General features: G+C 59.2%; 3 protein-coding genes across 3 annotated transcripts in view; 2 read left to right on the top strand and 1 right to left on the bottom strand.

Moving 5' to 3' along the window:
- Positions 1-2,462, top strand: part of SART1 (spliceosome associated factor 1, recruiter of U4/U6.U5 tri-snRNP) — a 36,121-nt gene extending 33,659 nt beyond the window's left edge. Inside the window, exons 18-20 of the mRNA XM_033083625.1 lie at positions 191-280; positions 1,138-1,259; positions 2,290-2,462. Coding sequence (XP_032939516.1) covers positions 191-280; positions 1,138-1,259; positions 2,290-2,308 — 231 coding nt within the window. The 3' untranslated portion in view covers positions 2,309-2,462. The remainder of the gene's footprint in view (positions 1-190; positions 281-1,137; positions 1,260-2,289) is intronic.
- An 82-nt stretch (positions 2,463-2,544) lies between these two features.
- EIF1AD (eukaryotic translation initiation factor 1A domain containing) lies at positions 2,545-7,819 on the bottom strand. Its single transcript, XM_033083472.1, has 6 exons — positions 7,745-7,819; positions 7,521-7,614; positions 6,742-6,850; positions 5,585-5,693; positions 3,714-3,755; positions 2,545-2,950 (listed from the first exon to the last, which is right to left on the bottom strand). Exons 2-6 carry the CDS (start codon positions 7,605-7,607, stop codon positions 2,545-2,547), a joined length of 753 nt encoding a protein of 250 aa, XP_032939363.1. The 5' UTR covers positions 7,608-7,614; positions 7,745-7,819.
- Positions 7,820-8,116: 297 nt separating this feature from the next.
- SF3B2 (splicing factor 3b subunit 2) overlaps positions 8,117-27,428 on the top strand; it is a 32,551-nt gene continuing 13,239 nt past the window's right edge. The window contains exons 1-16 of the mRNA XM_033083471.2: positions 8,117-8,279; positions 9,521-9,567; positions 10,005-10,058; positions 10,823-10,840; positions 10,874-11,023; positions 12,364-12,423; positions 14,238-14,279; positions 14,457-14,574; positions 15,161-15,243; positions 16,443-16,545; positions 17,967-18,049; positions 18,565-18,750; positions 19,785-19,922; positions 21,500-21,580; positions 23,878-24,105; positions 26,847-26,996. Coding sequence (XP_032939362.1) covers positions 8,117-8,279; positions 9,521-9,567; positions 10,005-10,058; positions 10,823-10,840; positions 10,874-11,023; positions 12,364-12,423; positions 14,238-14,279; positions 14,457-14,574; positions 15,161-15,243; positions 16,443-16,545; positions 17,967-18,049; positions 18,565-18,750; positions 19,785-19,922; positions 21,500-21,580; positions 23,878-24,105; positions 26,847-26,996 — 1,704 coding nt within the window. The remainder of the gene's footprint in view (positions 8,280-9,520; positions 9,568-10,004; positions 10,059-10,822; positions 10,841-10,873; positions 11,024-12,363; positions 12,424-14,237; positions 14,280-14,456; positions 14,575-15,160; positions 15,244-16,442; positions 16,546-17,966; positions 18,050-18,564; positions 18,751-19,784; positions 19,923-21,499; positions 21,581-23,877; positions 24,106-26,846; positions 26,997-27,428) is intronic.

The raw sequence follows: 27,428 nt of genomic DNA, 5'->3' as shown, positions 1-27,428 counted from the left end.
TCACCTCACTGTCCTTGCTGTCCCCTCACTGTCCCCAATGTCCCCTCACTGTCCCCTCTACCCCCTCTATCCCCTCACTGTCCCACTGTCCCCATGTCCCCTCAATATCCCCAATCCCCCACTGTCCCCACTGTCCCCAATCCCCTCACTGTCCCCAATGTCCCCAATGTCCCCATGTCCCTGTCCCCAGGCGTTCCGGCAGCTCTCTCACCGTTTCCACGGGAAGGGCTCGGGGAAGATGAAAACGGAGCGGAGGATGAAGAAACTGGACGAGGAGGCGGTGAGGGGGAGTTGGGATTTGGGATTTTGGGGGATTTGGGGGATTTTGGGGTCCCCCCCCGGGTTTTTTTGGGGTGCAGCTGCTGAAGAAGAGGAGCTCCAGTGTCACCTCAGTGTCACCTCAATGTCACCCTGAAAATGGGGGAATTTTCCTTTGGGATTTCAGGAATTCTCCGGGATTTTTTAATTTCTCCAGGGATTTTTGGGGGATTTTTGGGATTTTGGGGTCCCCTTGATTTGGGGTCCCTGCCCATTTTTGGGGTGCAGCTGCTGAAGAAGATGAGCTCCAGTGACACCCCAGTGTCACCTCCATGTCACTCTGAAAATGGGGGGATTTTCCTCTGGGTTTTTGGGATTTTTCTGGGATTTTGGGATTCCTTTTGGGATTTTTTTTGGGATTTCAGGGTCTCCCTGATTTCTGGGTCCCTGATTTTTTTTTTTGGGGTGCAGCTGCTGAAGAAGATGAGCCCCAGTGACACCCCAGTGTCACCCTAAAAACAGAGAGGGATTCCTTTGGGATTTTGGGATTTCTCCGGGGATTTTTTGGGGGATTCCTTTGGGATTTTGGGATTTCTCTGGGGTTTTTGGGGGGGATTTGGGGGCATTTCGGGGTCCCCCTGATTTGGGGTCCCCTCTGTTTTTTTGGGGTGCAGCTGCTGAAGAAGAGGAGCTCCAGTGACACCCCAGTGTCACCCTGAAAACAGAGAGGGATTCCTTTGGGTTTTCAGGAATTCTCCGGGGATTTTTTGGGGGATTCCTTTGCGATTTTGGGATTTCTCTGGGATTTTTGGGTTTTTTTTGGGGGGGATTTCGGGGTCCCTCTGATTTCTGGGTCCCTGTTTTGTTTTTGGGGTGCAGCTGCTGAAGAAGATGAGCTCCAGTGACACCCCCCTGGGCACGGTGGCGCTGCTGCAGGAGAAGCAGCGCGCGCAGAAGACGCCGTACATCGTCCTGAGCGGCTCCGGCAAGAGCATGAACGCGTGAGACTGGGAGCACTGGGACGGACTGGGAGGGACTGGGATGGACTGGGAGGGACTGGGAGGGGATTGGGAGGGGATTGGGAGGGGAATGGGATGGACTGGGATGGACTGGGACCAACTGGGACGGGACTGGGATGGGCTGGGAGGGGATTTGGATGGACTGCGAACACTGGGAGGGACTGGAAAAAGAATGGAATGGACTGGGAGGGGATTGGGACTGACTGGGGGGGGATTGAGAGGGACTGGGAACACTGGGAGGGACTGGGAGGGGATTGAGAGGGGATTGGGATGGACTGGGAGGGGATTGGGACTGACTGGGATGGACTGGGAGGCGATTGAAAGGGACTGGGAGGGGATTGGGAGGGACTGGGATGGACTGGGACCAACTGGGAGGGGACTGGGATGGGCTGGGAGGGACTGGGAGGGGAATGGGATGGACTGGGAACACTGGGAGGGAACTGGAAAAAGAATGGGATGGCCTGGGAGGGGACTGGGACTGACTGGGATGGACTGGGCGGGATTGGGAAGCACTGGGACTTACTGGGATGGACTGGGAGGGGATTGGGAGCACTGGGAGGGACTGGGAGGGGATTGGCACTGACTGGGATGGACTGGGATGAACTGGGAGGGATTGGGATGGACTGGGAGGGGACTGGGAGCCCTGGGAGGGGAATGGGAGGGACTGGGACTGAATGGGAGCACTGGGAGGGACTGGGATGGACTGGGAGGGGATTGAAAGGGACTGGGAGGGGATTGAGAGGGGACTGGGATGGACTGGGAGGGGATTTGGATGGACTGGGAGCACTGGGAGGGACTGGGATGGACTGGGAGGGACTGAGGGAGACTGGGATGGGACTGGGATGGGACTGGGAGGGGACTGGCAGCACTGGGAGGGGATTGGGATGGACTGGGACTTAACTGGGATGGGACTGGGAGGGAATTGGGAGGGGAATGGGAGCGCTGGGAGGGTCTGGGATGAACTGGGAGGGAACTGGGAGCACTGGGACCGACCCCTCCCTTTCCCTTGCAGGAACACCATCACCAAGTGACGGCTTGGGGACACCTTGGGGACATTGGGGACACCCAAGGACACCCTGGGGACACCCCGGAGCCACCCCCGGGGACATTTGGGGCCACCCTGGGGACATTTGGGGACATTCTGGGGCCACCCCGCCCCTGGGGACAATAAAACTCTCTGGGTCACTTTGTGTCACCGCGTGTCACCGAGGGGGGGGGGGAGGCGACAGAGCCACCCCCCCCCGTGTCCCCAGTGCCACCAGCGCCTTTATTGGGGACTGTCCCCGTGTCCCCTGTCCCCCCTGTCCCCGCTGTCCTTGGTCCTGGGCGTGGCCTCTGTGTCCCCTGTGTGGCCACTGTCATTGTCACCAGTGTCACCATTGGTGTCACCAGTGCCACCATCAGTGTCCTTGGTGCCACCATCACTGTCCTTGGTGTCACCAGTGCCACCATCATTGTCCTTGGTGTCACCATCGCTGTCCTTGGTGTCACCATCGCTGTCCCCAGTGCCACCATCGCTGTCCCCGGTGTCCTCCTCGCTGTCCCCGTCGGTGTCCCCGTCGGTGTCACCGCCGCTGTCCCCCGTGTCCCCCTCGCTGTCCCCAGAGCTGTCCCCGGTGTCCCCAGGGGTCCCCCCCCTGTTGGTGTTGACAAAGAGATCCCCGGAGCCGTCCCTGCGGGGGTGGCAGTGTCACCACAGTGTCACCACAGTGTCACCAAAGTGTCACAGTGTCCCAAATGTGTCCCCAAACTGTCCCCAAAGTGTCACCAATGTGTCATCATGTCCCCAACTGTCCCCAGTGTGTCCCCAATTTGTTCCAAATGTGTCATAGTGTCCCCCATGTCCCCAGAGTGTCCCCATGTCCCCAATGTGCCACCCTATTACCAATCCCAAATTAGCACCCCATTATTACCCCAATTTACTATTATTAATTGCCCCAATTAACCATTATTACTGGCCTATTATTGCTCCAATTAACAATTATTAATTGACCCAATTAACAATTATTAATTGCCCCAATAACAATTAATTACCCATTATTACCCCAATTAACAATTGCCCCCCTTAATTGCCCCCCATTTTTGCCCCACTTAATTACCCCCAATTACCCCCCATTTAATTACCCCCATTTAATTACCTCCTTAATTACCCCCATTTAATTACCCCCATTTAATTACCCCCCATTTAATTACCCCAATTTAATTAACCCCCAATTTAATTACCCCCAGTTAATTACCCCTTAATTGCCCCCAGTTAATTACCCCCCATTTAATTACACCCCTTAATTACCCCCCATTTTTGCCCCTCCATTTATTTCCCTTTTTTTTGCCCCAATTTTCCCCCATTTAATTACCTCAATTTAATTACCCCCAATTTAATTACCCCCCCAATTTAATTACCCCAATTTAATTACCCCCTGCCCCTCCCCCACTCACCCCTGGCGGTTTTTCCTCTCCAGGGGCGCGAAGGCCTCGGGCCTGGGGGGGGAGGGGCGGTTACTGGGACAGACTGGGACAAACTGGGACAAACTGGGACAGACTGGGAGGGAGTCTGGGGTGGGGGGGGAATTTTGGGGGGGTTATTGGGGCAGTTTTGGGGATTTTGGGGGAATTTTGGGGTAGGTTTGGGATTTTTTGGGGGGGATTTTGGGGCAGTTTTGGGGGATTTTTTGGTATTTAGGGGGAGATAAAGGGGTATTTTTGGGCAGGTTTGGGATATTTGAGGGGATTTTGGGATTTTTTGGGGGGATTTTGGGGCAGTTTAGGGATTTTTTTGGAGTATTTTGGGGCAGTTTTGGGATATTTTTTGGTACTTAGGGGCAGTTTTGGGGTATTTTTGGGCAGGTTTTGGATTTTGGGGGGGATTTTGGGGCAAATTTGGGATTTTTTGGGGGATTTTGGGGCAGTTTTCAGGGATTTTGGGGGATTTTAGAGCAGTTTTGGGATTTTTTGGGAGGATTTTGGGGCAGTTTGGGGATTTTTCGGGGGAATTTGGGGTATTTAGGGGCAGTTTTGGGGTATTTTAGTGCAGTTGTAGGATATTTTTTCTGTATTTAGGGGGATTTTGGGGCAGTTCTGGGATATTTTTTGGTATTTAGGGGGAGTTTTGGGGTATTTTTGGGCAGGTTTGGGATAGTTGGGGGATTTTGGGATTTTTTGGGGGGATTTTGGGGCAGTTTAGGGATTTTTTTGGGGTATTTTGGGGCAGTTTAGGGATTTTTTTGGGGTATTTTGGGGCAGTTTTGGGATTTTTTTTGGTAATTAGGAGGAGTTTTGGGGTATTTTAGAGCAGTTCTGGGATTTTTTAGGGGATTTGGGGGAATTTTAGAGTAGTTTTGGGATATTTTTTGGTATTTAGGGGGAGTTTTGGGGTATTTTAGGGGGCTTTGAGGTATTTTGGGGTAGTTTTGGGATATTTTGGGCGGTTTAGTGCAGGTTTGGGGATATTTTGGGTGGTTTTGAGGGATTTTTGGGTATTTAGGGGTGGTTTTGGGGTAGTTTGGAGATACTTTGGGATATTTAGGGGTGGTTTGGGGTATTTAGGGGTGTTTTTTGGGTGCTTTGGGGATATTTTGGGGATATTTTTGGGTATTTTTGGGTGGTTTGGGGATATTTTTCAGCAGTTTGGGGTGGTCTTGGGATATTTTTGGGTATTTAGGGGTGGTTTGGGGCGGTTTTTGGATATTTTTGGGTGGCTTTGGGATATGTTGAGGATATTTAGGGGTGTTTTTTAGGTATTTAGGGGCAGTTTTGGGGTGGTTTTGGGGGGCTTGGGGATATTTCTATTTATTTAGGGATATTTGGGGTTGGCTTTGGTATATTTTTGGATATTTTAGGATATTTTGGGGTGGTTTTTGGGGTATTTTGTTCGTACCAGAGCCCCTGGCGCTGCAGCGAGCGCACGTGGGGCAGTTTGGGGTGGTTTTTAGGATATTTTAGGGTGGTTTTTGGGGATATTTTGGGATATTTTGTTCCTACCAGAGCCCCTGGCGCTGCAGCGAGCGCACGTGGGGTGGTTTGGGGATATTTGGGGTGGTTTTTAGGATATTTTGAGGTGGTTTTAGGATATTTTTGGATATTTTGGATATTTTAGGGTGGTTTTTGGGGATATTTTGGATATTTTGGGTATTTTGTTCGTACCAGAGCCCCTGGCGCTGCAGCGAGCGCACGTGGGGCGGTTTGGGGTGGTTTTTAGGATATTTTGGGATATTTTTGGATATTTTAGGGTATTTTGGGGTGGTTTTTGGGGATATTTTAGGGTGGTTTTTGGGGATATTTTGGATATTTTGGGATATTTTTGTTCGTACCAGAGCCCCTGGCGCTGCAGCGAGCGCACGTGGGGCGGGAGCAGCACCAGGGAAATTTCGGCTTTGACCTTGGAGCCCTCCTGGATGGGATCCACCAGCAGGAAATCGCCTGGGGGGGACAGGGGGGGACAGGAGTGTCACCAGTGGGGACAGGGGGGACAGGAGTGTCACCAACGGGGACAGGAGGGGACACAGGGACAGGAAATCGCCTGGGGGGGACAGGAGGGGACAGGAGTGTCACCAACGGGGACAGGGGTGTCACCAATGGGGACAGGGGGGGACAGGAGTGAACACAGGGTCACGCTTGGGGACAGGAGGGGGACACAGGGTCACTCGTGGGGACAGGAAATCACCTGGGGGGGACAGGGGGGGCAGGAGTGTCACCAATGGGGACAGGGGGGGACAGGGGGGTCACCAATGGGGACCGGAGGGGATGGGGGTGTCACCAATGGGGACAGGGGTGTCACCAGTGGGGACAGGAAATGGCCTGGGGGGGACAGGGGGGGACACAGGGTCACCCTTGGGGACAGGGGGGGATGGGGGGGGTCACCAATAGGGACAGGGGGGACAGGAGTGTCACCAATGGGGACAGGAAATCACCTGGGGGGGACGGGGGGGACAGGGGTGTCACCAATGGGGACAGGGGGGGACAGGAGGGGGACACAGGGACAGGAAATCGCCTGGGGGGGACAGGGGGCTCACTGGGGGGGACACGGGAATGGGGGGGACACAGGGACAGGGGGACATGGGGGGGTCCCAGGGGTCACCCAGGGGGACAGGGGGGACAGGGGTGTCACCCAAGGGGACAAGGGGATGCAGGCACGGGGGGACACAGGGACAGCAGCTGGGGTGAGGAGGGGGTGGCAGGGGGACAGCGGGGCAGGGAGGGCAGGGTGGCAGTGCCAAGGCGGCAGTGTCACAGTGACAGAGACACGGTGACAGTACCACAGTGACACAGGAACAATGACAAGGTGACAGTGACATGGTGACAGGTGACAATGACATGGTGACACAGGAACAATAACAGGGAGACAGTGACACAGTGATGGTGACACGGTGACAGTGTCACAGTGCCAGGGTGGCGGTGTCACGGTGACAGTGTCACGGTGTCAGGGTGGCAGTGACACAGTGTCACAGTGTCACGGTGGCGGTGTCACCTCTCTTGATCCAGATGTGGCGCCGGAAGCGCGGGGGCATGCTGGCCAGGAACCGCGTCCCCTCCGCCGTCTCCACCTCGTGCAGGTTGTTCCCCGGTGTCCCCAACACCTGGGGACACGGACAGGCGTCCCCTGTGTCACCTCGGTGTCCCCTCAGTGTCCCCTGTGTCACCTCAGTGTCCCCTCCTCCCCAGACTTGTCCCCATGTGGCAGAGCTCCGTCCCCACGGTGTCCCTGATGTCCCAAATGATGTCCCAAGTGTCTCCAGTGTCCCCAGACTTGTCCCCCAATATCCCCAATGTCCCCAGGGCTGTCCCCACTGCTCTCCTCGTGTCCCCCCCGCTGTCCTGGTGTCCCCAGGGCTGTCCCTACCGCTGTCCCCGTGTCCCCACCGCTGTCTCCAGTGTCCCCAGTGATGTCCCCAGGGCTGTCCCCGTGTCCCCAGCGATGTCCCCCAGTATCCCCGATGTCCCCAGTGATGTCCCCGTGTCCCCCCCGCTGTCCCCGTGTCCCCCCCGCTGTCCCCGTGTCCCCAGGGCTGTCCCCCCCGCTGTCCCCGATGTCCCCAGCGCTGTCCCCGTGTCCCCAGCGATGTCCCCCCCGCTGTCCCCGATGTCCCCAGCGCTGTCCCTGTGTCCCCACCGCTGTCCCCGTGTCCCCAGCGATGTCCCCTCCGCTGTCCCCAGCGCTGTCCCCGTGTCCCCATTGATGTCCCCCCCGCTGTCCCCGTGTCCCCCCCGCTGTCCCCGTGTCCCCCCCGTGTCCCCCCCCGTTCTCACCCTGACCACGCTCTGGCCCTCCCCGGGCTGCACGCGCTCCTCCAGCAGCTGCTGCACCACGTGCTTCCGCTTCGTGGCGCGCGACATCGCGGGGCTGGGGGGGGACACGGGGGGGGTCAGGGACCCCCGGGGTGGGGGAGGGGAGGGGAAGGGGGGGGAGGGGATCGGGGACCCCCCCACGGGATCCCCCCCGGCCCCGCCCCCACCGCGCGCAGCGCGCTCACCTGCGCCGGCACTTCCGGGTAGAGCGGCGGTGGTTGTGGCGTCACTTCCGTCAAGGAGGCGGGATTAAAATAGGCCACGCCTCGAGTGGGAAAGGGGCGTGGTCTAATGTCGGCTGGGTGGGCGTGGTCTAAAAACGCACGTTCGTGACGTCACCGCGCGCGCGGCGGCGCGCTCTCTGATTGGCCGCGGGGTGCGCTGTGTCGTCACTTCCGGTATAGAGGTGTGATCAGAATAGGCCACGCCCCCAGAGCGGAAGAGGCGAGACCAAACAGCGGATGATGGGCGTGGTCTAACGTAGACCACAGTCGTGACGTCATCACGCTTGCGCGGCGCCGCGCTCTCTGATTGGCCACGGGGCGCGCGGGGCCAAGATGGCGGCGGAGCGCGCGGAGGCGGCGACGGGAGCGGGAGGCGCCGGGGGCGGCCCCGGGGAGCCCCTGAGGGACCCCCGCGCCGCGGAGCGCTCGCCCTACGCGGGCTGGGCCCACCCCGAGCTCCAGGCCACGCTGGCCGGGATCGGAGCACCCGCGCAAGGTGCGGGAATTGAGGGGAAGGGGGGGGATCCGTGAGGCGGGGGCGAGGTGTGCGGGGTGGGCGGGAAATTTGAGGGGTTTGGGGTCACCTGAGGGGAATGAGGGGGGAACTGAGGGGATTTGGGGGGAAATTTCGGATTTTTGGGGTCACCTGAGGGGAATGGGGGGGGGTCTGAGAGGATTTGGGGGCTTCGGGGTCTCATGAGGGAATTTGGGGGGATCTGAGGGGATTTGGGGTGTTTTAAGGTCACCTGAGGGGATGAGGGGCAGATCTGAGGGGATTTTGGGGGGAAATTTGGGGGGTCTTGGGGTCACCTGAAAGGTTTTAGGGGGAAATTTGGGGGTTTTGGGGTCGCCTGAGGGGATTTAGGAGATTTTTGGGGTTCCCTGTGTTTATTTGGGGGAGATTTGAGGGGATTTAGGGGCAAATTTGGGGATTTTGGGGTCACCTGAGGGGATTTAGGGGGAAATTTGGGGGGGGTTTGGGGTCACCTGAAAGGATTTGGGGGAATTTTGGGGTCACCTGAGGGGATTTTGGGAAGAAATTTGGGGATTTTGGGGTCACCTGCGGGGATTTAGGAGATTTTTGGGGTTCCCTGGGTTTATTTGGGGGAGATTTGAGGGGATTTGGGGGGAATTTGGGGGGTTTTGGGGTCACCTGAAAGGTTTTAGGGGAAAATTTGGGGATCTCGGGGTCACCTGAAAGGATTTGGGGGAATTTTGGGGTCACCTGAGGGGATTTTGGGGGCAAATTTGGAGATTTTGGGGTCACCTGTGGAGATTTAGGAGATTTTTGGGGTCCTCTGGGGGTATTTGGGGTCACGTGAGAGGATTTTAGGGGGAAATTTGGAGATTTTGGGGTTACCTGAGAGGATTTAGGAGATTTTTGGGGTTCCCTGGGTTTATTTGGGTGATATTTGAGGGGATTTAGAGGCAAATTTGGGGATTTTGGGGTCACTCGAGGGGATTTAGGAGATTTTTGGGGTTCCCTGGGTTTATTTGGGGGAGATTTGAGGGGATTTGGGGGCAAATTTGGGGATTTTGGGGTCACCTGAAGGTATTTATGAGATTTTTGGGGTTCCCTGGGTTTATTTTGGGGGTCCCACCAGGGGGGAATTTTTGGGGCCCCAAAAGTTTTGAGGGTTCATAGCAGGGCCGAGGAATCGAGAGGAATTTGGGGAGGGGGATTTGGGGAATTTGGGGCAGGATTTGGGGGTCCCTGACCCCTCTTTGTCCCCCCAGGGACCCGTGAGGAGCTGGTGGAGCGACTCCAGGCCTACACCCTGCAGGTGAGACCCCAAAAATGAGGGGACCCCAAAATCTGCCCCGGCCTTGGGTCCCTTTGGGGTGGGGGGATCATTTTGGGGGGTTAATGTGAATTTTGGGGGGGTTGATGTGATTTTGGGGGGTTTAATGTGGCTTTAGGAGTGTTTAAAATAATTTTAGGAAGGTTTAATGTGATTTTGGGGGTGTTTAAAGTGATTTTAGGAAGGTTTAATGTGATTTTAAGGGGATTTAATGTGGTTTTGAGAGAATTTAAAGTGATTTTGAGAGAATTTAATGTGATTTTGACAGTATTTCATGCGATTTTGGGGGTGTTTATTCCATTTTTTGGGGGGTGGGAGGGGTCCTGCTCCCCCCCCCCTCCCCCAGGGGGGTCCCCTGGTCCCCTCCGAATTTGGGGGACCCCCCCCAAAATCCCAAATTCTGCCCCTCCCCCCCCCAGACCGGGATCGTGCTGAGCCGCCCTGCGGAGGGGGACAAGGCCCCGCCCCCCCAGGTGAGAATTTGGGGAGGGGGCGCCCCCAGGACCCCCGAATTTGGGGGGTGGGGGGGTCCAGGGGTCCTTTGGGTGGGGGTTGAGACCCCTCAGATCTGCAAATTTTGGGGTGGGGGGGGTTAAAATCCTTCAGAACCCCCAAATTTGGGGTGGTTGGACTGTTCCATTTTGGGGTGGGGGGGTTAAAACCCTTCAGAACTCCCAAATTTGGGTCTTTGGGCTGTTCCATTTCAGGGTAGGGGGGCTCTTCTGTCTTAGGGGTCTTTGGGCTGTTCTATTTTGGGGGGGGGGGGGTTAAAATTCCTCAGAACCCCCAAATTTGAGGAGTTTGGGGTGTTAAATTTTGGGGTGTTTGGGCTGTTCCATTTTGAGGTGGGGGGGCTGTTCCATCTTGGGGGTCTTTGGGCTGTTCCATTGTGGGGTGGGGGGGTTAAAACCCCTCAGAACCCCCAAATTTGGGGTCTTTGGACTGTTCCATTTTGGGGTGGGGGGTTCAGAACCCCCAAATTTGGGGTCTTTGGGCTGTTCCATTTCGGGGTGGGGGGTTCTCTTCCATCTTGGAGGTCTTTGGACTGTTCCATTTCAGGGTGGGGGGGCTGTTGCATTTTGGGGTCTTTGGACTGTTCCATTTTGGGGTGGGGGGGGTTTAAAACCCCTCAGAACCCCCAAATTTGGGGTCTTTGGACTGTTCCATTCCGAGGTGGGGGTGCCCCAGACCCCCCCACTCACCCCAACCCCCCTTTCTCCCCCTCCCCTCCCCCCAGCTGCCCCCAGCGCTGCCCCTGCAGCACCCCCTGGTGCCGCCCCCTCCCCCCCCGGGCCTGGGGCTGGGCTTTGGCTTGGGGGGTCCCGTGGGGGGGGTCCCGGTGCCCCCCCCGCCCCCTCCCGCGGGGATGTCGGAGGAGGAGCGGCTGACGCTGGCCCAGCAGCAGGCGGCGCTGCTGCTGCAGGAGGAGCGGGCACAGGTCCGGGGGGGTTAAATTTGGGGGGGGTTTGGGGGGGTTACAGGGGGTTTGGGGGGTGTTAAAGTGGCGCTGCTGCTGCAGGAGGAGCGGGCACAGGTCCGGGGGGTTTAAATTTGGGGGATTTGGGGGGGTTACAGGGGATTTGGGGGGGCTACAGGGAGATTTGGGGGGTTTAAAGGGAGTTTGGGGGGGTTTAAATGGGGTTTGGGGGGATTTGGGGGGTTTAAAGAGGGGATTTGGGGGTTTAAAGGGGGATTTGGGGGGGATTTGGGGGGTTTAAAGGGGATTGGGGGTGGTTACAGGGGGATTTGGGGGTTAAAGGGGTTTTTGGGGGTTTAAAGGGGATTTGGGGGGTTTAAAGGGGTCCTGCTGCTGCAGGAGGAGAGGGCACGGGTCCGGGGGGGCTTTTTTTGTGGGGTTTAAAGGGGTTTTTGGGGGTTTAAAGAGGGATTTGGGGGGAATTGGGGTGGTTACAGGGGGATTTGGGGGGTTTAAAGGGGGTTTGGGGGGGGTTTAAAGGGGGATTTGGGGGTTCTAAGGGGGGTTTGGGGGTTAAAAGGGGGTTTGGGGGGGATTAAAGGGGGTTTGGAGGGGTTTAAAGGGGGATTTGGGGGCTTAAAGGGGGATTTGGGGGTTTAAAGGGGGATTTGGGGGGGCTACAGGGAGATTTAAAGGGGATTGGGGGGTGTTAAAGTGTCCCTGCTGCTGCAGGAGGAGCGGGCACAGGTCCGGGGGGTTTAAATTTGGGGGGTTTGGGGGGAAATTTGGGGGGTTTAACGGGGATTTGGGGTGGTTACAGGGAGGTTTAAAGGGGATTTGGGGGTTTAAAGGGGGATTGGGGGTGTTTAAAGGGTTTTTGGGGGAGTTTAAAGGGGTTTTTGGGGGGTTTAAAGGGGGTTTGGGGGGATTTGGGGGGAATTTGGGGGGGTTTAAAGGGGGATTTGGGGGTTTAAAGGGGATTTTGGGGGGTGTCAGAGGGGGTTTGAGGTGGTCTGAGGGGGATTTTGGGGGGGTCCAGAGGGTTTTGGGACACCTGGAGGGGGCACAGGGGGTGTGGGGTGATTGTTTTGGGGGTGGGATTTGGGATTTTTTTGGTTTCTTTGGGGCTTGGGATTTTGGGGTTTTTTAGGGTTTTTGGGGATGGGATTTTGATTTTTTGGAGTTGGGATTTTTTTGGGATTTTTGGGGGTTTTTGAGGTTGGAATTTGGGATTTTGAGGTTGGAATTTGGGGTTTTGGGTTGGGATTTTTTTGTTGTTTTTTGGGGGGGTGGGTGACACCCTGGGGGCACCCTTGGGTGCTGGGGGTGCTGAGGGTGTCCCCTCCCCTCCCCTCCCCCAGGGCCAGCACCCGTTTGGGGACAAGGCCAAGGAGCAGGAGCTGCTGGAGCAGCAGAAACGGGTGAGGGGCTGGGGTTTAATTTTTGTGTTTGATATTTTATTAGGGAATTTTCATAAATTTATTTAATTTTTGTGATTAGTTTTTATTTTATATTTAGTAATTTATTTTAATGTTGTGTTTAGTAATTTATTTTAATTTTATATTTAGTAATTTATTTAAATTTTGTGTCTAGTTATTTGTTTTAGTTTTATGTTTAGTAATTGATTTTAATTTTATATTTAGTAATTTATTTTAATTTTATGTTTAGTAATTTATTTAAATTTTATATTTAGTAACTTATTTTAATTTTATATTTAGTGATTTATTTTAACTTCATATTTAGTAATTGATTTTAATTTTATATTTAGTAATTTATTTTAATTTTATGTTTAGTAATTTATTTTAATTTTATGTTTAGTAACTTATTCTAATTCTATGTTTAGTAACTTATTTTAATTTTATATTTAGTAATTTATTTTAATTTTATATTTAGTAATTTATTTTAATTTTATGTTCAGTAATTTATTTTTACTTCAGTAATTAATGGGATTCAGAACAAATCACAGAAGATTGGGAGAGGAATTTTTTTATCTTGGATATTTATTGATTGATAAATTGGTTTGGATAAAACATTGGCTTATTGGTGAATTGCTTGGATAAATAGGGAAGGACTTTTTAAAATTTAAATTAGTGAGTGTTACTTAAGTTTGATTGATTACTTAAGGTTATTTAAATATTGATTTATTAGTGAGTTACTTAGGTTGGGAAGGATTTTTTAAAATTTAAATTTGTGAATGCTATTTGAATTTGATTATTTATTTAAAGTTATTTAAGTATTTGTTTACAAATGAGTTGGTTAGGTTGGGAAGGATTTTTTAAGATTCAAATTAGTGAATGCTCCTAAATTTGATTGATTATTTAATTTAAGATTATTTAAGCATTGGTGGGGGGGGGCACCTTGGGGTGGGAGGGGGCTGAGCCCAGAGCCCCCCCTGACCCTTGGGGTGTCCCCTCAGTGTCCCATGGGTGCTCCCCCTGACCCCTGGGTGCTCCCTGGGTGTCCCCTGGGTGTCCCCTGGGTGTCCCCTGACCCTTGGGGTGACCCCTGGGTGTCCCCTGGGTGCCCCCCTGACCCCCCCAACCCCTTTGGGTGTCCCCCTGACCCCTGGGTGTCCCATGGGTATCCCATGGGTGTCCCACTGACCCTCAGTGACCCCTGGGTGTCCCCCTGACCCTTGGGGTGACCCTTGGGGTGTCCCCCTGACCCTTGGGGTCTCCCCTGACCCCTGGGTGTCCCCTGGGTGCCCCCTGGGTGTCCCCCTGACCCCTGGGTATCCCATGGGTGTCCCACTGACCCTCAGTGACCCCTGGGTGTCCCCCTGACCCTTTTGGGTGGCCCCCTTGACCCCTTTGGGTGACCCCTGGGTGCCCCCTGACCCCCCCCTGACCCTTTGGGTGCCTCTCCTGACCCTTGGGTGTCCCCTGGGTGCTCCCCCTGATCCTTTGGGTGCCCCCCTGACCCTTTTGGGTGCCCCCCTGACCCCTGGGTGTCCCATGGCTGACCCCTGGGTGTCCTCTGGGTGCCCCCCTGACCCCCCTTGACCCTTGGATGTCCCCTGGGTGACCACTGGGTGACCCCTGGGTGCCTCATGGGTGTCCCCCTGACCCCTGAGTGTCCCCCCTGACCCCCCTCTGACCCCTGGGTGCCCCCTGGGTGCTCCCCCTCACCCCTGGGTGTCCCCCCCTCACCCTCAGTGACCCCTGGGTGTGACCCCTGGGTGTCCCCTGGGTGTCCCCTGACCCCCCCGACCTCCCCTGACCCTTTGCCCCCCCAGGCCGCGGTGCTGCTGGAGCAGGAGCGGCAGCAGCAGGAAATGGCCAAGCTGAGCCCTGGGTGTCCCCCTGACCCCTGGGTGTCCCCTGGATGTCCCCTGACCCCTGGGTGTCCCCTGGGTGACCCCTGGGTGTCCCCTGGATGTCCCCTGACCCCTGGGTGTCCCCTGGGTGACCCCTGGATGTCCCCTGACCCCCCCTGACCCTTTGCCCCCCCCCAGGCCGCGGTGCTGCTGGAGCAGGAGCGGCAGCAGCAGGAAATGGCCAAGCTGAGCCCGGCCCCGCCCCGAGCCCCCCCCGAGGGGACTCCCCTGGCCAGGACCCCCCTGAACCCCCGAGGTGAGGAGGGGGACGTGGGGGAGGGGGTGGGGACATCCCCACGGTGGCTTTTGTCACCTTTGTGTCACCCCCATGGTGGGTTTTGTCACCTGTGTGTCACCCCTGTGTCCCTCCATGGTGGCTTTTTGTCCCTGATGTCCCCTCCATGGTGGCTTTTGTCACCGTTGTGTCCACTCCCATGGTGGCTTCTGTCTTTGCTGATGTCATCCCTGTGTCCCCCCATGGTGGCTTTTGTCCCTGCTGATGTCACACCCCCATGGTGGCTTTTGTCACCCTTGTCCCCACTCCGTGGTGGCTCCTGTCCTTGATGTCCCCTCTGTGTCCCCTGTCCCTGCTGTCCCCTGTGTGTCCCCATGGTGTCCCCTGTGTCCCCTGTCCCTGCTGTCCCTGATGTCCCCTGTGTCCCCATGGTGTCCCCTGTCCCTGATGTCCCCTGTGTGTCCCCATGGTGTCCCCTGTGTCCCCTGTCCCTGCTGTCCCTGCTGTCCCCTGTGTGTCCCCATGGTGTCCCCTGTGTCCCCTGTCCCTGCTGTCCCTGGTGTCCCCATGGTGTCCCTGCTGTCCCTGATGTCCCCTGTGTCCCCAGGCAGCCCCATGGGAGCCCCCCTGGCCATGGGAGCCCCTCGGCCCCGCGGGCCCCCCCCACCCCCCGGGGATGACAGCAGAGAGGTGAGGGGGGGCTCTGGGGGGAGGGGGGCTCTGGGGGGCTGGGGACTCTGTTGGGGTCTCTGTGGGGTTGGGGTCTCTCTGTTTGGGGTCTTTGTGGGCCTGGGGTCTCTTTGGGGTCTCTATTGGAGGGGCTCTGTGGGTCTGGGGTCTATTGGGGTCTCTGTGGGGCTGGGGGCTCTGTTGGGGTCTCTCTTTGGTGGGAGGGGTCTCTCTGTGGTCTCTTCTGTGGGTCTGGGGTCTCTGTTGGGGTCTCTGTGGGTCTGGGGTCTCTATTGGGGGGTCTCTGTGGGGCTGGGGTCTCTGTTGGGAGCTCTGTGAGTCTGGGGTCTCTCTGTTTGGGGTCTCTATTGGGGCTGGGGCCTCTTTGGTGGGAGGGGTCTCTGTGGGGAGCTCTGTGGGGCTGGGGTCTCTATTCGGGGGTCTCTATGGGGCTGGGGTCTCTGTTGGGATCTCTCTCTGGGTCTGGGGTCTCTCTGTGGTCTCTGTGGGTCTGGGGTCTCTGGGGGGGTCTCTCTTTGGGGGTCTCTTTGGGGCTGGGGTTTTATTGGGATCTCTCTGGGCCTGGGGTCTCTTTTTTGTGGGGAGGGGTCTCTGGGGGACTCTCTCTGATTTCTGGGGATGTTTGAGGGGGTCTCACTGATTTCTGGACTCTGATTTTGGGGTGACCCCGGGGGTCTCTGATTTTTTGGGGTGTCTCTGATTTTTGGGGGGGGTCTCTCTGATTTGGGGTGCCCCCCTGGGGGTCTCTCTGATTTGGGGTGCCCCTCTGGGGGTCTCTCTGATTTGGGGTGCCCCTGGGGGTCTTTCTGATTTTTTGGGGGTTCTCTCTTATTTCGGGGCTGTCTCAGATTTCGGGGGTCTCTCTGATTTTGGGGTGATCCCTGGGGCTCTGATTTTTGGGGCTCTCTCTGATTTTTTGGGGGGGTTTCTCTGATTTTTTGGGGTCTCTCTGATTTTTTGGGGGCTTTCTCTGATTTTGGGATGTCCGCCTGGTCTCTCTCAGATTTGGGGTGCCCCCAGGGGTCTCTCTGATTTTTGGGGTCTGTCTCTGATTTGGGGTCCCCCCTGATCTCTCTCTGATTTTTGGGGTCCCCCCCTGTCCCAGGAGGAGCCCGGGGTGGGCCCCAAGAGGGGTTCTCTCTGATTTTTGGGGTCTGTCCCTGATTTGGGGTCTGTCCCCTGATTTTTGGGGTCCCCAGGAGGAGCCCGGGGTGGGCCCCAAGATCCCGCAGGCGCTGGAGAAGATCCTGCAGCTCAAGGAGAGCCGGCAGGAGGAGCTGGTGACAGCGCCGGGGGTGGCACGTGAGTCTGGGGACACCTGGGACACCTCAGGGTCATCTGGGGGCACCTGGGGACACCTCAGGGTCATCTAGGGTCACCTGGGGACACCTGGGGGCATCTGGGGACAGCTAGGGGCACCTCAGGGTAATCTAGGGTCATCTAGTGTCACCTCAGGGTCACCTGGGGGCACCCTAGGGTCACCTGGGGACACCTGGGGACACCTCAGGGTCATCTAGTGTCACCTGGGGGCACCTCAGGGTCATCTAGTGTCACCTCAGTGACACCTGGGGACATCTCAGAGTCACCTCAGGGTCACCCACAGGGTCACTGTCACCCCCAGTGTCACCTCAGTGTCACCTGGTGGCACCTCAGGGTCACCCAGTGTCACCTAGGGTCATCTAGTGTCACCTGGGGACACCTCAGGGGCACCCACGGGGTCACTGTCACCCCCAGTGTCACCTCAGTGTCACCTGGTGGCAACTCAGGGTCACCTAGTGTCACCTGGGGACACCTGGGGGTACTTGGGGACACCTCAGGGTCACCTGGTGTCACCTCAGGATCATCTAGTGTCACCTCAGTGGCAGCTGGGGACACCTCAGGGGCACCCACAGGGTCACTGTCACCCCCAGGGTCACCTCAGGGTCATCTGGTGTCACCTCAGTGGCACCTGGTGTCAGCCACGGGGTCACTGTCACCACCCAGTGTCACTCCCAGTGTCATCTCAGTGTCACCCAGTGCCACCCAGGGGTCTTTGTCACCCCCCAGTGCCACCTATGGTGTCCCCCGCCACCCCCACTGCCACCCAGGGGTCAGAGGTGACACCCAAGGGTGGGAGGTGACACCCAAGGGTGGGAGGTGACACCCAGGGGTGGGAGGTGACACCCAAGGGTGGGAGGTGACACCCACGGGTCAGGGGTGGCACCCAAGGGTGGGAGGTGACACCCAAGGGTGGGAGGTGACACTCAGGGGTCAGAGGTGACACCGAAGGTTGGGAGGTGACACTCAGGGGTGGGAGGTGACACCCAAGGGTCAGGGGTGACACCCAAAGGTCAGGGGTGGCACCCAGGGGTGGGAGGTGCCACCCAAGGGGTGGGAGGTGACACCGAAGGGTCAGAGGTGACACCCAGGGGTGGGAGGTGACACCCAAGGGTGGGAGGTGACACCCAGGGGTGGGAGGTGACACCCAAGGGTCAGGGGTGGCACCCAAGGGTGGGAGGTGCCACCCAGGGGTGGGAGGTGACACCCAGGGGTCAGGGGTGACACCCAAGGGTCAGGGGTGGCACCCAAGGGTGGGAGGTGACACCCAAGGGTGGGAGGTGACACCCAGGGGTGGGAGGTGACACCCAAGGGTCAGAGGTGACACCCAGGGATGGGGGGTGACACCCAAGGGTCAGAGGTGCCACCCAAGGGTGCAGCCCCCCCTGACCCCCCGTCCCCCCCAGCTGAGGACGAGATGGAGACGGAGCTGCGAGCGTCGGCCTCGGCCTCCGAGGCTGAGGAGGACACGGGGACATCCAAGAAGGAGGTGACACAGGGGACAGGACACAGGGGACAGGGTGGGGACAGGGCGGGGACAGCCCAAACTGACACCTGGGGGGCGGGGTTGGGTCACTGATGTCACCTTTGTCACCCTGCTGTCACCTTTGTCCCCTCTCTCGGTGCCCCTGGGGGGGTTTGGGACATGTGGGGTCACCCCGATGTCCCCTCATTGTCCCCCTTGTGCCACCCCAATGTCCCCTCATTATCCCCCTTGTGCCACCCCAATGTCCCTTTTTTGGGGGATCTGTCCCCTGATTGTCCCCTCCCTGTCCCCTCATTGTCCCCTCATTGTCCCCTCCCTGTCCCCTCTCTGTCCCTTTTCTGTCCCCTCATTGTCCCATCATTGTCCCTTCCCTGTCCCCTCATTGTTGCCTCTCTGTCCCCTCTCTGTGCCCTCTCTGTCCCCTCTCTGTCCCCTCATTGTCCCCTCATTGTCCCCTCATTGTCCCCTCTCTGTCCCCTCATTGTCCCCTCATTATCCCCTCATTTCCCCCCCCCCAGCGGAACCGGAAGCGCCGGAACCGGAAGAAGAAGAAGCGCGGGAGGGGCGTGGCCAGGGAGGTGGCCCCGCCCCCGGCCCCGCCCCCCGCGGACGCCCCCGAGGTGGAGATCGAGTACGTGAGCGAGGAGCCCGAGATCTACGACCCCAACTTCGTGTTCTTCAAGAGGATCTTCGAGGCCTTCAAGGTGACACCGCGGGGGTGGCACCGGCGGGGGACGGGGGACACTGCTAGGGACACTGCTGGGGGATGGGGGACACTGCTAGGGACACTGCTGGGGGACAGGGGGCACTGCTAGGGGACGGGGGACACTGCTGGGGGCACCTGTGGGGACAGGGGGCACTGCTGGGGACACTGCTGGGTCACCTGGGGGGGACAAGGGGCACCTATGGGGGACAGGGGACACTGCTGGGGGCACCTGGTGGGGACAGGGGTCACTCCTGGATCATCCATGGGGGACAGGGGTCATGCAAAGGTCACCCCTGGGTCACCTGGGGGGATAGGGGGCACCTATGGGGGACAGGGGGCACTGCTGGGGGCACCTGTGGGGACAGGGGACACTGCTGGGGGCACCTCGGGTCACCTCTGGGGGACAGGGGTCACCCCTGGGTCACCTCTGGGTGACAGGGATCACTCATGGGTCACCTGTCGGGGACAGGGGTCACCTATGGGTCACTCAGGGGTCACCTATGGGGGACAGGGGGCACTGCTGGGTCACCTCTGGGGGACAGGGGTCACTCAAGGGTCATTGCTGGGTCACTTTTGGGTGACAGGGGTCACTCAGGGGTCACCTATGGGTGACAGGGGTCACTCAGGGGTCATTGCTGGGTCACCTTTGGGTGCCAGGAGTCACTCAGGGGTCACCTTTGGGGGACAGGGGTCACCCCTGGGTCACTTTTGGGTGACAGGGGTCACTCAGGGGTCACGTTTGGGTGCCAAGGGTCACTCTGGGGTCATTGCTAGGTCATTTTTGGATGACAGGGGTCACTCATGGGTCACTTTTGGGTGACAGGGGTCACTCAAGGGTCACTGCTGGGTCACTCATGGATGCCAAGGGTCACTCCTGTGTTATTCCTGGGTGCCAGGAGTCACTGCTGGGTGGTGCTGGCCCCTGACCTCTTCCCCTGTCCTGTCCCTGTGTCCCCTGTCCCTGTGTCCCCTGTCCCTGTGTCCCCTGTCCCTGTGTCCCTGTCCCTGTGTCCCCTGTCCCTGTCCCCTCAGCTGACAGACGAGGTGAAGAAGGACAAGGAGAAGGAGCCGGAGCGGGCGGAGCGAGCCGAGAGCGCCGGAGCGCCCCGGAAAAAGGGACCCGAGGATGGCACCAGGGGCAGCGATGGGGACAGCTCTGAGGACGAGCAGGTGACACTGAGGGGACATTGGGCACCAGGGGCAGCGACGGGGACAGCTCTGAGGATGAACAGGTGACACTGAGGGGACACTGAGGGGACATTGGGCACCAGGGGCAGCGACGGGGACAGCTCTGAGGACGAGCAGGTGACACTGAGGGGACACTGAGGGGACACTGAGGGGACATTGGGGACACTGAGGGGACATTGGGCACCAGGGGCAGCGACGGGGACAGCTCTGAGGACGAGCAGGTGACACTGAGGGGACATTGGGGACACTGAGGGGACATTGGGCACCAGGGGCAGCGATGGGGACAGCTCTGAGGATGAACAGGTGACACTGAGGGGACACTGGGGACACTGAGGGACACTGAGGGGACATTGGGCACCAGGGGCAGCGATGGGGACAGCTCTGAGGACGAGCAGGTGACACTGAGGGGACATTGGGGACACTGAGGGGACATTGGGCACCAGGGGCAGCGACGGGGACAGCTCTGAGGATGAACAGGTGACACTGAGGGGACACTGAGGGGACATTGGGCACCAGGGGCAGCGATGGGGACAGCTCTGAGGACGAGCAGGTGACACTGAGGGGACATTGGGGACATTGAGGGGACATTGGGCACCAGGGGCAGCGACGGGGACAGCTCTGAGGACGAGCAGGTGACACTGAGGGGACATTGAGGGGACATTGGGGACATTGGGCACCAGGGGCAGCAATGGGGACAGCTCTGAGGACGAGCAGGTGACACTGAGGGGACATTGGGGACACTGAGGGGACATAGGGCACCAGGGGCAGCGATGGGGACAGCTCTGAGGATGAACAGGTGACATTGGGGGGACACTGAGGGGACATTGGACACCAGGGACAGCGATGGGGACATCTCTGAGGATGAGCAGGTGACACTGAGGGGACATTGAGGGGGCATTGGGGACACTGAGGGGACACTGAGGGGACATTGGGCACCAGGGGCAGCGACGGGGACAGCTCTGAGGACGAGCAGGTGACACTCAGGGGACATTGGGGACACTGAGGGGACATTAGGCACCAGGGGCAGCGATGGGGACAGCTCTGAGGACGAGCAGGTGACACTCAGGGGACATTGGGGACACTGAGGGGACATTAGGCACCAGGGGCAGCGACGGGGACAGCTCTGAGGATGAACAGGTGACACTGAGGGGACATTGGGGACACTGAGGGGACATTGGGCACCAGGGGCAGCGATGGGGACAGCTCTGAGGATGAGCAGGTGACACTGGGGACATTGATGGGACATTGGGGTCTGGGGACATTGGGGACACTGGGGACAGCTCCAAGGACAAGCAGGTGACACTGGGGACATCAGGGGGACAGCATGGTGACACTGAGGGTGACAGGAGGTGGCAGCAGGAGCTGGCACCGAGTTGGGGACAGCACAGGGGGGTGTTTGGGGACCCTGGGGGTGGTGACAGCAGGGACAGGGAGGGCACAGGGACATTGGGGACCCTGGGGGTGGTGACAGCAGGGACAGGAGGGTACAGGGACAGTGGGCAGTGCCACCAGGGGTGTCCCCTCTCGGTGTCACTCGTGCTGTCCCCTCGTGTCCCCAGGAGAAGAAGCAGGAGGTCCCCAAGCTGTCCAAGAAGAAACTGCGGCGCATGAACAGGTTCACGGTGGCTGAGCTGAAGCAGGTGACACTTGGGGACATTTGGGGACACCTGGTGGCACTTGGGGACCCTTGGGGACACTTGAGGACACAGCCCTGTCCCCTCCCCGGGGGGTGTGGGTGGCACTCAGAGCTGGGGACAGCGCTGAGGTGACACCAGAGCCACCCTGGGGTGGGCAGTGTGTCCCTTGTCACCTTCCTGGGGACACTGGTGCCACCCTGGAGTGGGCAGTGTGTCCCTTGTCACCTTCCTGGGGACACTGGTGCCACCCTGGAGTGGGCAGTGTGTCCCTTGTCACCTTCCTGGGGACACTGGTGCCACCCTGGGGTGGGCAGTGTGTCCCTTGTCACCTTCCTGGGGACACTGGTGCCACCCTGGGGTGGGCAGTGTGTCCCTTGTCACCTTCCTGGTGACACCAGAGCCACCCTGGGGTGGGCAGTGTGTCCCTTGTCACCTTCCTGGGGACACTGGTGCCGCCATGGGGGGACTTCAGCCTTGTCCTTGTGCCACCCTGGTGTCCCTCAGGGTCACTTTGGTGTCCCCAGCGCCATTCTGGAGCTGTCCCCCTCTAACTGTCCTTTGTCCCCTGATGTCCCTTTGCTGTCCCTGCTGTCCCCTGATGTCCCTTTGCTGTCCCTGCTGTCCCCTGATGTCCCTTTGCTGTCCCCACAGCTTGTGGCACTGGTGAAGATGGACAGTGCCACCACCCAGGGGTCACTCTGGGGACTCCAGTGCCACCCTGGGGCTCTCCCTGCCATTGTCCCCTGCTGTCCCCTGATGTCCCTTTGCTGTCCCCAGCTGGTGGCTTGCCCTGACGTGGTGGAGATGCCCGATGTCACTGCACAGAGGTCACTCTGTGTGACCCAGTGCCACTCCCCTGATGTCCCCTGTGTCCCCCCAGCTGGTGGCCCGGCCGGACGTGGTGGAGATGCTCGATGTGACACCCAGAGGTCACTCTGTGTGACCCAGTGCCACCCTGAGGCTCACTCCCCCTTTGTCCCCTGATGTCCCTTTGTCCCCACAACTGGTGGCACTGGTGGAGATGCTCGATGTCACCACACAGAGGTCACTCTGTGTGACCCAGTGCCACTCCCCTGATGTCCCCTTGCTGTCCCCAGCTGGTGTCCCGCCCTGACATGGTGGAGATGCTCGATGTCACCATGCAGAGGTCACTGTGTGTGACCCAGTGCCACTCCCCTGATGTCCCTTTGCTGTCCCCTGTGTCCCCCCAGCTGGTGGCCCGCCCTGACGTGGTAGAGATGCACGATGTCACCGCACAGAGGTCACTCTGTGTGACCCAGTGCCACCCTGGAACTCACTCCCCCTTTGTCCCCAACTGTCCCCTGATGTCCCTTTGCTGTCCCTTTGCTGTCCCCACAGCTGGTGGCCCGCCCTGACGTGGTGGAGATGCACGATGTCACCGCGCAGAGGTCACTCTGTGTGACCCAGTGCCACTCCCTTGATGTCCCCTGATGTCCTTTTGCTGTCCCCTGATGTCCCTTTGCTGTCCCCTGCTGTCCCCTGATGTCCCCTGTGTCCCCCCCAGCTGGTGGCCCGCCCAGACATGGTGGAGATGCACGATGTCACCATGCAGAGGTCACTCTGTGTGACCCAGTGCCACCCTGGGGCTCTCCCTGCCATTGTCCCCAGCTCTCCCCTGATGTCCCCTTGCTGCCCCCAGCTGGTGGCACTGGTGGAGATGCTCGATGTCACCGCACAGGGGTCACTCTGTGTGACCCAGTGCCACCCTGGGGCTCTCCCTGCCATTGTCCCCTGATGTCCCCTGATGTCCCTTTGCTGTCCCCAGCTGGTGGCCCGGCCGGACGTGGTGGAGATGCACGATGTGACACCCAGAGGTCACTCTGGGGACTCCAGTGCCACCCTGGGGCTCTCCCTGCCGCTGTCCCCAGCTGTCCTCTGCTGTCCCCAGCTGTCCCCTGCTGTCCCCAGCTGTCCCCTGATGTCCCCTGTGTCCCCCCAGCTGGTGGCCCGGCCGGACGTGGTGGAGATGCACGATGTCACCACCCAGAGGTCACTCTGTGTGACTCAATGCCACTCCCCTGATGTCCCCTTGCTGTCCCCCTGCTGTCCCCAGCTGGTGGCCCGCCCTGACGTGGTGGAGATGCACGATGTCACCGCGCAGAGGTCACTCTGTGTGACCCAGTGCCACTCCCCTGATGTCCCCTGTGTCCCCCCAGCTGGTGGCCCGGCCGGACGTGGTGGAGATGGTCGATGTCACCGCGCAGAGGGCACTCTGTGTGACCCAGTGCCACTCCCTTGATGTCCCCTGATGTCCCCTGATGTCCCCTTTGTCCCCCCAGCTGGTGGCCCGGCCGGACGTGGTGGAGATGCACGATGTCACCGCGCAGGACCCCAAGCTCCTGGTGCACCTCAAGGCCACGCGGAACTCGGTGCCGGTGCCGCGGCACTGGTGCTTCAAGAGGAAATACCTGCAGGGCAAGAGGGGCATCGAGAAACCTCCCTTCGAGCTGCCCGACTTCATCAAACGGACAGGGATCCAGGAGATGAGGGAGGCCCTGCAGGAGAAGGTGGGGACACCTGGGGACACTTGGGGACAGCTGGGGACACCTTGGGGACAGTTTGGAGATAGCTGAGACACCTTGGGGACACTGAGAGGGGCAGCTGTGGGGATGGGAACAGGTTTGGGGCTGGGTTTGGGGTTGGGTTTGGGGAGGTTCTGGGGCGGTTCCGGGGGCTCACAGGGATCCAGGAGATGAGGGAGGCCCTGCAGGAGAAGGTGGGGACACCTGGGGACACCTGGGGACAGTGGGGACAGCTGGGGACACCTTGGGGACAGTGAGAGGGGCGACCATGGGGATGGGAAGGGGTTTGGGGCTGGGTTTGGGGAGGTTCTGGGGGCTCTCAGGCATCCAGGAGATGAGGGAGGCCCTGCAGGAGAAGGTGGGGACACCTGGGGACACTTGGGGACACCTTGGGGACAGTGGGGACACTGAGAGGGGCAGCTGTGGGGCAGCTGTGGGGATGGGAAGGGGTTTAGGGTTGAGTTTGGGGAGATTCTGGGGGGTCACAGGGATCCAGGAGATGAGGGAGGCCCTGCAGGAGAAGGTGGGGACACCTGGGGACACCTTGGGGACAGTTGGGGACACCTTGGGGACAGTTGTGAGGGCAGCTGTGGGGATGAGAAGGGGTTTGGGGTTGGGGAGGTTCTGGGGGCTCACAGGGATCCAGGAGATGAGGGAGGCCCTGCAGGAGAAGGTGGGGACAGCTTGGGGACACCTTGAGGACACCTTGGGGACAGTGGGGACACTTAGGGAGCAGCCATGGGGATGGGAAGGGGTTTGGGGTTGGGTTTGGGGTTGGGTTTGGGGAGGTTCTGGGGGCTCAGGAGCATCCAGGAGATGAGGGAGGCCCTGCAGGAGGTGGGGACACCTGGGGACACTTGGGGACAGCTGGGGACACCTTGGGGACACTTAGAGGGGCAGCCATGGGGAGGGGAAGGGGTTTGGGGTTGGGTTTGGGGTTGAGTTTGGGGAGGTTCTGGGGGGTCACAGGGATCCAGGAGATGAGGGAGACCCTGCAGGAGAAGGTGGGGACACCTGGGGACACTTGGGGACAGCTGGGGACAGCTTGGGGACAGTTTGGAGATAGCTGAGACACCTTGGGGACACTCAGAGGGGCAGCTGTGGGGATGAGAAGGGGTTTGGGGTTGGGTTTGAGGAGGTTCTGGGGGCTCACAGAGATCCAGGAGATGAGGGAGGCCCTGCAGGAGAAGGTGGGGACACCTGGGGACATCTTGGGGACACCTTGGGGACACCTTGGGGACACTTAGGGAGCAGCCATGGGGATGGGAAGGGGTTTGGGGTTGGGTTTGGGGAGGTTCTGGGAGGTCACAGGGATCCAGGAGATGAGAGAGGCCCTGCAGGAGAAGGGGGGGACAGTTTGGGGACACCTTGGGGACAGCTGTGAGGGCAGCCATGGGGAGGGGAAGGGGTTTGGGGGGTTCCTGGTGGGGGGTCGGGGCTCACAGGGATCCAGGAGATGTCCCCAAGCCCTCTGTCCCTGTCCCTGTCCCCCTGCTGAGCTGTCCCTGTCCCCATGCTGTCCCTGTCCCCCTGCTGAGCTGTCCCTGTCCCCATGCTGTCCCTGTCCCCATGCTGTCCCTGTCCCTCTGTCACTGTCCCTGAGCTGTCCCTGTCCCCGTGCTGAGGCTGTGGCTGTCCCTGTCCCCATGCTGTCCTTGTCCCCCGTCACTGTCCCTGTCACTGCCCCTGTCCCTGTCACTGCCCCTGTCCCCTATCCCTGTCCCCTGTCCCCATGCTGTCACTGCCCCTGTCCCTGTCCCTGCCCCTGTCCCTGTCCCCATGCTGTCCCTGTCACTGTCCCTGTCACTGTCCCTGTCCCTGTCACCGCCCTGTCCCTGTCCCTGTGCTGTCCCTGTCCCCATGCTGTCCCTGTGCTGTCCCCATGCTGTCCCTGTCACTGTCCCTGTCCCTGAGCTGTCCCTGTCCCTGTCACCGTCCTGTCCCTGAGCTGTCCCTGTCACTGCCCCTGTCCCTGTCACCGCCCTGTCCCCATGCTGAGCTGTCCCTGTCCCTGTCACTGTCCCTGTCCCTGTCACCGCCCTGTCCCCCCCAGGAGGAGCAGAAGACCATGAAGTCCCCATGCTGTCACTGTCCCTGTCCCCATGCTGTCCCTGTCCCTGTCCCTGAGCTGTCCCTGTCCCCCTGTCCCTGTCCCCGTGCTGTCCCTGTTCCTGTGCTGTCCCTGTCCCCATGCTGTCCCTGTCCCTGAGCTGTCCCTGTCACCGTCCCTGTCCCCCCCAGGAGGAGCAGAAGACCATGAAGTCCCCATGCTGTCCCTGTCCCCCTGTCCCTGTCACCGCCCTGTCCCCCCCAGGAGGAGCAGAAGACCATGAAGTCCCCATGCTGTCCCTGTCCCCCTGTCCCTGTCCCTGTCACCGCCCTGTCCCCCCCAGGAGGAGCAGAAGACCATGAAGTCCCCATGCTGTCCCTGTCCCTGTCCCTGTGTCACCGTCCCTGTCCCCCCCAGGAGGAGCAGAAGACCATGAAGTCCCCATGCTGTCCCTGTCCCCCTATCACTGTCACTGTCCCTGTGTCACCATCCCTGTCCCCCCCAGGAGGAGCAGAAGACCATGAAGTCCCCATGCTGTCCCTGTCCCCATGCTGTCCCTGTCCCTGTGTCACCGTCCCTGTCCCCCCAGGAGGAGCAGAAGACCATGAAGTCCCCATGCTGTCCCTGTCCCCATGCTGTCCCTGTCCCTGAGCTGTCACTGTCCCTGTCCCCCCAGGAGGAGCAGAAGACCATGAAGTCCAAGATGCGGGAGAAGGTTCGGCCCAAGATGGGCAAGATCGACATCGATTACCAGAAGCTGCACGACGCCTTCTTCAAATGGCAGACCAAGCCCAAGCTGACCATCCACGGGGACCTCTACTACGAGGTGGCACCTGGGGACACATGGGGACACATGGGGACACATGGGGACAGATGGGACACACCTGGGGACAGCCTGGGGACACACCTGGGGACACATGGGGACACCTGGGGACACACCTGGGGGCACCTGGGGGGACTTTGGGGACACACCTGGGGACACCTGGGGGCACCTAGGGATAGCTGGGGACAGATGGGGACACCTGGGCACAGCTGGGGACAGCTGGGGACACACCTGAGACACACCTGGGGAGGGTCACACACCTGGGGACAGATGGGGACACACCTGGGGGCTCGTGGGGATAGCTGGGGGCAGCTGGGGACACCTGGGGGCAGCTGGGGACACCTGGGGGCACACCTGAGAAAGCTGGGGACACCTGGGGGCACTTGGGGGGATCTGGGGACACACCTGGGGATACCTGGGGACAGCTGAGGACAC

Source organism: Catharus ustulatus, chromosome 32 (genome assembly GCF_009819885.2).
Source record: "Catharus ustulatus isolate bCatUst1 chromosome 32, bCatUst1.pri.v2, whole genome shotgun sequence".
NCBI classification, from domain to species: domain Eukaryota; kingdom Metazoa; phylum Chordata; class Aves; order Passeriformes; family Turdidae; genus Catharus; species Catharus ustulatus.
Note: the sequence above shows the minus strand (reverse complement) of the source record. Positions and strands in the feature narration are given on the sequence as shown.